The sequence below is a fragment of the Heterocephalus glaber genome, unplaced genomic scaffold (assembly GCF_053883595.1).
Source record: "Heterocephalus glaber isolate CG9 unplaced genomic scaffold, H.glaber_assembly_v1.0 deba00001479, whole genome shotgun sequence".
Taxonomy (NCBI): domain Eukaryota; kingdom Metazoa; phylum Chordata; class Mammalia; order Rodentia; family Bathyergidae; genus Heterocephalus; species Heterocephalus glaber.
In genome coordinates, this window is record NW_028258316.1 from 20,405,223 (window position 1) to 20,414,519 (window position 9,297).

General features: G+C 37.0%; 1 protein-coding gene across 1 annotated transcript; it reads right to left on the reverse strand.

The window, feature by feature from the left end:
* Positions 1–4,388: 4,388 nt before the first annotated feature.
* Positions 4,389–4,631, reverse strand: LOC101722775 (cytochrome c oxidase subunit 7B, mitochondrial-like). Its single transcript, XM_004849499.1, has one exon. It carries the CDS (start codon positions 4,629–4,631, stop codon positions 4,389–4,391), a length of 243 nt encoding a protein of 80 aa, XP_004849556.1.
* Positions 4,632–9,297: the final 4,666 nt, after the last annotated feature.

Sequence of the window (9,297 nt, forward strand, 5' to 3'; positions counted from 1 at the left end):
CTAGGTAGTTCTTGCCTAGGATACAATTCATAAACATTTTCCCTTATAATTGCTTCTTAAAGTTTTATACTTTTAGGCTTTCATATTTAGGTTCATAGATCCCTTCAAGTTATTTTTATATATGGAAATAAAGGGTTGAGGTTAATTTTTTGTATGCAGATATCAGGTATTCTAGTGCCGTTTGCTGAAAACACTATCTTTTCCTCAGCTCTTGAATTGAGTTTAAATTCTATAAAATGCTAATGTTAAATAATCATTCAAAACTCAGTGGACCATGTATGTGTGGTTCTATTTCTAGATTCTCTGTTTCATTCAAATGATCTATATGTCTTTCCTTACACCAACACTGCCTTGATTACTGTAGCTTTAGAGGAAGTCTTAAAATTAGTACTAAATGTCTTCCAACACTGTTTTTCTTTTTACTTTTCTAGGTCCTATGTACTCCTACGTAACTTTAAAATTTCAATATCCAATTCTTCATTTATAGCAAGTATATACAGACCTGAATTTTTAGATATACTTTGTGTTTTCTAATCCTGCTAAATTCAAATACAAGTTCTAGGGGCTTCTAGAGATTTCTTAGTATTTTTTCTGTAGATGATCATTTCATCTACATATAAAGATTTTGCTTCTACCTTGACAATCCTATCCTAATTGTGTCATTTTATTGCCAGACTATTTTGGTTGAGCCTAGGTTTCAAAGTTTAATGGACAGATAAAGAGTAAGCATATAGGGCCAGGGATTTAGCTCAGTGGTTTCGCTGCCTTCTGCACACGCGCAAGGAAGGACCCAAGTTCGATCCCCGGTACCAAAGAAAAAAAAAAGAGTAAGCATATTTGCTCTTGTTCCCCACCTTAAGGAGAAAGCATTGTATCTTCTCCATTCATATAAGGGGTTCTCACTGGAAGTATGTACATGTCTTTTAATCTGTTGAGAAGGTTCTGTTCTACTTCTAGTCTCCTGATAGCTTTTACCATGATCAGCTGTGGAATTTAGTCCAATACTTTTTCTCCAACTTGTAACAGGATCATATGGCTTTTTCCTTTCCTCTGTTAAAATGGTGACTTTCTGGGGTAGATCTTTCAATGGTGAACCAACACTGCCATCCCTATAACAAAACCACTTTCTACATCCTGCCACATCTGACTTCCAATAGTTTGTTTTGTTAAACAAATTTCTATCTATGTTCATACTTTTTTCTTCTATTATCTTTATCCAGTTTTAGGATCAGCACAATGTTGATTTCCTAAAATGAGGGGAGATGTGTTCCTTTTTTTTCTGCTTTAAATGTTTGATATAATTTATCAGTTAAAATGTTTATGAGCCTGTTGTTGTCATATAGGCAGGTTTTCAAGCTAGGAATATACTTTCTTTAATAGGTGCTATTCAAATTTTATATTTCTTCCAGAGTTAGTTTCGTTGTTTTCCAAGGTACTTCTTAGAAGTTGTCAAATTTATTTCAAAACAGATTTTTGAAATATGCATTCTATATCCTTTTAAATTCTGTAAAATCTGTGGTAATGTCTCCTAGGTCTTGATATTGTAATTTTAAAAATGTATAATTGATACTGTGTAACAGGAAGTAAAGGTCTAAAGGAGCAGGGGAAGTGGGAGAAGTAGGGGAAAGGAAAGAAGGGAAAAAAATGAGAAAAGGAAAGCAATGGAAACAATCTTTGCAAATAGGGAAGGGTGGAGGGGGTGAAGGGAGGGCAGGGGAAGGGGAAAAAAAATAAGAAGCAAGATACTCATGTAATGGTACAAGATCTCAATGATGAATGTAAGTGTATTTTATACCTAAAATGTACCCATAAACTTAACTGGGGGGGGGGAACAAAACAAAACAAAAAAAACAAGCGGTGGCCTGAACCACCATGTTTTTGTTCCTGGCTCCTTCTTCCTGTCTCTGCTTTCTGGCTGCCATGGGTTGAGTAGCTTTCTTTTGTCATAGCCCTCTTCCATGACATCCATCCCTCGGAGCCAACCAGCTATGAACTGAATTCTCAGAAATGTGAGCCAAAATAAACCTCTCTTCCTTCAAGTTATGGGTGTCAGGTATTTTGTCCCAGTGATGGAAAAGCTGATAGATACAGGCACAATCCTATTCATGAAGGCTCTGCTCTCAAGACTTAATCATCTCATCTGCCAACACATTGGTGATTAGGTTTTCAACATATGAAGTTTGTGGTAGCATAAAAATTCAGATCATAGCAATGTGGTCATTGTATTTAACTTTGAACATTGCAATGAGTGTATATTGGAATCATACTGAGGTTTAAATTTGCATTCCCCTGGTGTTAATGATGTTGAACATATTTCCATGTGCAGCATTTGCTGTGTTAGCCAGCTTTCCCAATACTAGATGCAATACCTGACACCCATAATTTAAAGATGGAAAAGTTTAATTGGATCATATTTTCAGTCTATGATTGGCTGACTCCAAGGCACAAACATCAAGGGGGAAGGACGTGGAGGAGCAAAGCTGCTCAGTTCATGGTGGTTGGGAAGCAGAGCAGGGAAACAGTACCAGAGAAGAATGGGTGAGGGACCATATGTGGTGCCCAAGCTCATGCCTCCATGACTCACCAAGACATACCCACGGGCATGCTTTATTCATCTCCTAGGCAATTCTTAATCCATTGAAGTTGACATAGCGGGATTAATGGTCACATTTGCCACCCAAATTTCTTCTTTAGTAAGGCTGTTCAAATCCTTTTTAAAATTGGAGTTTGTATTTTCTTTTTGTATTATGAGAGTTCTTTACACATTCTGGATACAGGTCCTTTATCAAGTATGTGATTTGCAAGTGTTGCTGCAAAAGCTAATCCGTGGTTTATTGTTTCTTCTCTAAGAATATCTTTCAAACAGCCAAAATTCTAAATTTTCATGAAGACCAATTTGTCAAATTATTTTTTGTCTTTTAATTCCTTAGTGTGTTTATTAGTACACGTTTTTGATACATAACAAATCCATTCATCTTGAAGAGTTAGTACATGTACAGATTGCATCTTAATCTTTTTTATTTCCCCTCCCCCTCCATCCCCTTCCCATTTGCAAAAGGTCTATCTCCCTGTTTCTTTTTACCTATCTTTTATTTTACTCTTTGAATTATTTATATCTTGGTTGTCTCATAGAAGAGAAACTATGTGATATTTAAGCTTCTGTGTCTGATTTATTCCACTAAGCATTATAGTTTCAAGGTGCATCCATTTTCTGACAAATGACTCAATTTTATCCTTCTTTATGGCTGAGTATTTATACCATTGTGTATAAACACCACATTTTCTTTATTCATTTGTTGATGGACATATAGGCTGCTTCCAAGATTACCAATTGTGAACTGTGCTGCTGTAAAAAAGAGTGTGTATGTATTACTGTAACATGATGTCTTTAACTCTTTCAGGAGGATATCTAGAAAGGGAATAGCTAGGTCTGGTGGAATTTCTTATTTTAGTTTTTTGGGAACATTCCATATTGATTTCTATAGTGGTGGTACCAGTTTGCACTCCTCCCAACAATGCAGAAGGGTTACTTTTTCTCTGCAGCCTCACCAGCATTTGTCATATTTCAGGGCCTGGGGATGGCTACTCTCTCTGGAGTAAGACGGAGTCTCAGTGTTGTTTTAACTTGCATTTCTCTAATGGCCAATGATGTTAATCTTTTTTTAAAAAAATCATTTTTATGTACTTATGGGCCATTTGTATTTCTTCTTCTGAGATGTGTTTATTCAGTTCAATTGCCCATTTTTTTAGTGGGTCTTTTATTTGGGGGGGGGTGCCTAATTTTTCTGAGTTCTTTATATATTCTAGATACTAGTCCTTACTAGTCCTCTGCCTGAGGAGTAGCTGGCAAAACTTTTTCTCATTCTTAGGTTGTTGCTTCACTCTGATGCCTGTTTTCTTTGCTGTGCAGGAGCTTTTCAATTTGATGTGATCCCATTTGTTGATTCTTGTTATTTCTTGTCAATTGGGGTTCTGTTCAGAAAGTTCTTGTCTATGCCTGTGTCTTCAAAAGCTTTCTCTATTTTCTTTTCCCACAGATTAACTGTTTTTGCTTTAATATTTAGGTCTTTGATCCATTTAGATATTATTTTAGTGCATGGTGAGAGACATGGGTCTAGATTCAACCTTCTCACATATAACCAGTTTTTCTACCACCATGTTTTTTTTTATGATTTCAAATATATTTTATTTCTTCAGTCGTGCTATTTTTAAATGAGCAGTAAAGTGTATACATAGGGCTGGGGATTTAGCTCAGTGGTTTCGCTGCCTGTTGCTCAAGCACAAGGACCTGAGTTCGATCCCCAGTACCAAAAAAAAAAGAACTCTTCTCGAGTGTGTACATAACAAGTTGGGTTTGAAACAATTTTGTATTATAGTAATAGTGATAATTATTTATTTTTCCACTCTTTTGGGGTGGCTTGGGCAACAGGAGATGGGTTCCATAGTATTCCCACCTGTGTAGTTAAAAACACCCATGTAACAACACAGAAAATGGCTCCACTAGCTAGCACAGTATTGCCATATTTGTCATGAAAATTTGGTATTTCATATGGGTTTGTCTTGCTGCAACACTGAATGGTTTGCCTCTTGAGACCATTAAGCAGTGCCCATTTGGCCAAGGGAAACATCATGAAGGCTTGGTAGGACTGGAGTTGATTGCAGGTACTGTTCTATTTCATTGCTCTCAGGCCAGTGGAGAACCTCCTGGGTGTGTTCAAGGTCTTGGGTTTGATTCCTAGCTCTGGAAGAGACAATAAAGCCCAGGTCCTCTCCTCAGAAAGATCAAGATTTGGCTTCCAATGTCGTAACGAGCAGCAGCAGAAAGAAAATGGTGCCACAAAAAACTTCTTGTCGGTCAATTTTCCAGATCGGAAGACAGGACTTCTGTCACCATGTTTTAAAGAGGGTATCTTTTCTTTAGTGTATGTTCTTGGCCCTTTATTAAAAATCAGATGTCTGGGTCTGCCTAGAGTCATTTTTGCATCCTCTATTCTGTTCTATTGATTTACATATCTATTTTTGTACCTGTACCATGCTGAGTGGGTTTTTTGGGTTTTGGGGGGGTTTTTTTGAGATAGAGTCTCACTACATATTCAAGATTGTCCTTGAATTCACTATGCAGCCCAGGCTGACCTCCAGCTCACAGCAATCCTGCTGCCTCAGCCTCCCAAGTGCTGAGAATACAGGCGTCTGCCACTGCATCTGGCTCGCCATGCTGTTTTTATCACTGTACCTTTGTAATATAGCTTGAGACCTGGGATTGTGAGTCACCCTGCTTTGCACTTGTTGCCCAGGATTGCTTTGCTATTCAGGGTCTCTTCTGGTTGTATATAAATTTTAGGATTGTTTTTTCTTGTTCCGTGCAGAATGCTACTGGTATTTTGATTGGGACTACATTAAATCTTTATATCTATTTTGTTAATATGGCCATTTTGCCAATGTGTCAATTTATTTTTATGTGCATTTGATATTGTAGCTAAGAACTCTTTTCCTAGCCCAAGGGTTTCCTAAGACTGCCCTAACAAAGTATTGCAAAGTCGGTGGCTGAAAACAACAGAAATTTACCCTCTCACAGTTAGAGCCTCCCAAGGAGAATCTATTCTATAACTCTCTCCTAGCTTCTGGTGGCTACTGGAAATCCTTGGTTTGTAGACTCATTAGCCCAATCCATGTGCCTCCAAATGATGTCCCCCTCCCCGGTGTCTCACTATGTAGTATAGGCTGGCCTTGAACTCACTGTGTAGCCTTAGTTGGCCTCAAACTCACCATCCTCCTGCCTGAGACTCCCAAGCATTGAGATTACAGGCATGTGTCACCATGCCTAGCACGTGTCTCTTCTTAGAAGGACTCCAGCCATATTGTATGAAGGACCTACCCTGCATCAGTATGATCTCATTTTAATTTAACAGATTACATGTGCAATGGCCCTATTTCCAAGTAAGGTCTTGCTCTAAGGTTCCAGGAGGAACATGATTTTGTGGAAAGACACTGTTTGGCCCAATATAGCATGTGACAAAGATTTTTCTCCTTTTTTTTGGTAGAACTTTTAAAGTTTTAGGTTTAACATTTAGGCCTTGTAATTCATTTTAATTTTGGTATATGCAATGAGGTATAGATTGTAGCCTATCCATTTGGACATGTACACCCACTTGCTCCAGGAATATTTGCAGAAAAAAAATTCTTCCTCTACTGAACTGTCTTTGCATCTTTGTCAAAAACCAATTAACCACGTACGTGTGGGCCACTTCTTGGACTTTCTTTTCTGTGAATTTGTTTATCTTTACACCAGTACTACACTGTTTTGATTACCACAGCTTTATAAGAGTTATGGTTAGGGCTGGGATTTAGCTCAGTGGTTCCAGCGCCTGCCTCACAAGCGCAAGTTTGATCCCCAGTACCAAAAAAAAAAAAAAAAGAGTTATGGTTAGCGAATGTAACTTCTCTGACTTTTTTTCCTTTTCAAAATTGTTTTTGCTATTCTAGGTCCTTGCATTTCCATACAAATTTTCAAAGTAGAGTTGGTTTGTCCGTTCATACCAAAAAATCATTATGAGACTTTGACTGGAATTGAATGTAATCTGTGGATCAATTCTAGGGAAAAAGTCTTAACCATATTGAATCTTTGAATCTGTACTATGAAGATGATATAGCTTTCCATTTTTTTAGATTTTTAATTTTTATTAGTAATATTTTAGCATAGAGCCTTGTAAGTTTCAGTCAGATTTATTTTTAATTATTTCATATTTTTACAAGACTGTTATTTTTTGTTTGTTTGACTTTGTTGTTGTTGTTTTTGTTTGCAGTAGTGAGGATTAAACCCAAGCCCTTTTCATTTTGAGACAGTCTTGCTAAATCCCTAAATTGCCCAGGCTGGGCTCAAATTTGTGATCCTTCTACTTCAGCCTTCCAGAATGCTGAAATTTTAGGTGTACACCACTACACCTCACTTCTCGTGGTAATTTTTAAGGCTCTATTTTTCATAGTTCATTGCTAGTACATAAAAATATCATTGATTTTTGTATATTGATCTTACATTCTAAAGCCTTGATAAAACTCACTTATTAGGGGCCAGGGATTTAGCTCAGTGGTTTCGCCACCTGCTGCACAGGCGCAAGGACCCCACCATACCAAAAAAATAAAAACCTCACTTATTAATTCTATAGCTTTTTTTAAAAAAAGATTCCATAGGATTGTCTTCACAGATGATCATGGTAACAGTCAATAAAGCAGTCTTAATTCTTCTTTCCCAATTTGAGTGCCTATTATAACTAGTCGTATTGTACTGGCTAGAACAATGCTGAATGCAAGTGATAAGTGGACATCCTTGCCTTTTTTGTGATAATAAGATGGAAATTTTATCCTTTCATCATTAAATATGATTTTCACTGAAGACTTTTTCATAGATGCCCTTTATCAGACTGAGGATGCTTTTATTCATTCCTAATATTCTAAGAGTTTCTATCAGAAATGTATGTTTGATGTTGTGAAATACTTTTTTTCTGTATCCATTGAGATGTATGATCTTCTTTTTTAGTTTATTACTTTGGTTGATTGTTTTTTAAATGTCAAAACAATCTTGTGCTTCTGAGATAAACCCCACTTGGTCATGATATATTTACCTTTTTATATATGCTTAAATCAATTTATTAAAATTTCATGAAGAGTTTTGCATCTATTTTCCCAAGCTATATGGGTCTGGAATATCCCTCCTTCCTTCCTTCCTTCCTTCCTTCCTTCCTTCCTTCCTTCCCTCCCTCCCTTCCTCCCTCCTTCCTTCCTCCCTCCCCTGTGCAGTGCTCAAATCCAGAGCTCACATATGCTAAGCAAGCGCTATACTGCTGAGTTATACCCGTAGCCTTATAGTTTTCTTTTCTTGTAATATCTTTGGGACATTTTAAAATATAGGCACTTAATACCATACATTTTCCATAAGTATTTCCTTATGGCTACCCTTGTAAGTATGAAGTAGTATTTCATTGTGATTTTGGAGTTTCATGTATATTTTGCCACTTGAAATTGCCCCATGGTTCTTGTTTAAAAGTTTGTGGTTTTTAAATTTTGGATCATTTCTACTACTGTATCATCAAATTCCCTAGTCTCTGTTGTCTAACCTGCCATGAATCTCATCTGATGTTTGTTTATTTGTCTCTGTGGTACTGGGGATAGATCCTAGGACCCTGCAACTTGCTAGGCAAGTGCTCTATCACTAAGCTACACTCCTAGGCCACATATAATGTATTTTAATCTCTGATTGCAATTTTCATCTCAAGAACTTCAAATTGGCTGGTTTTTATTTTTAAAATATCATTCATGTGTCTGGTAAAAATGTCCAGTTTTTCCTGTAGCTTCTAGAATACAAGTTGTGATCAAAAATATGATAGATATTTAAATTTTTCAAGTTTATTACAGTAAAATATACATTACCATTAGTCCCCCTTAAAGTATTCCCTTTTGCTTCCAACACACTTGCCCCATTGTTCTTACCATTTTCTGAAGCAGTTGTGGAAGTCCTTGGTGAGTGTCTTTGTGCTGTCATGGCTGTTTCAATGTTCTGGATAAGTCAAAATGTTTACCTTTCATGGTCATTTTGACTTTGAGGAAGAGCTGGAAGTCACATGGTACTAGATGCAGCAAATAAGGTGAACAAGGACACACCATAATGTTTTTATGAGCTTGCCTTTCTGTTGGATGGCACTGGGTAGCAGCATTCACGTATTTTTAAAAAATCAGACCCCTTATAAGAACACTCACAAAAGAGGACTTCCGGAACTGCTTCGGAAAGTAGCAAGGACAGTGGGATAAATGTGTTCTAGGTGTGGGGGAGTATTTTTAAGGGGTTAATGGCAGTGTGCCTTTTACTGTGGTAAAGTTTTAATGTAAACATCCACTGGATATTTTGACCAGTCTGTGTACGGAAAAAAAGCTACAGTGACTGTTTTAATGTGCTTATTACTAATCTTATGAACCATATAATTTCTGAGTCAGGATTGATTGTTCTTAATTTCCTGCTTTGCACATTGCATCACTCTTTTAATTGAATGGTAGACATAGTAAATTTTACCTTGCTCTATGCTGGATATTATTGTATTCCAAAAGCAAGTACCTAATTTTTTTTGCAAGTACCTCAATTTGAACAGAGATTATTTTAATTGTCTGAATGTTTGTATACCCCCAAAACACATATGTTGAAATCCCCTCCCCAGGGTGATGGCACTGGTAGGTGGGAACTCTTGGAGATGCTTAGGTCACAGAGAAAGAGCCATTATGAATGAAATTAGTGCCCATGTGAAAGTGACC

Excerpts from the sequence above, each read along its gene's own strand:
- LOC101722775 (XM_004849499.1), bottom strand. The coding sequence starts at position 4,631 with ATGATGTTTCCCTTGGCCAAATGGGCACTGCTTAATGGTCTCAAGAGG.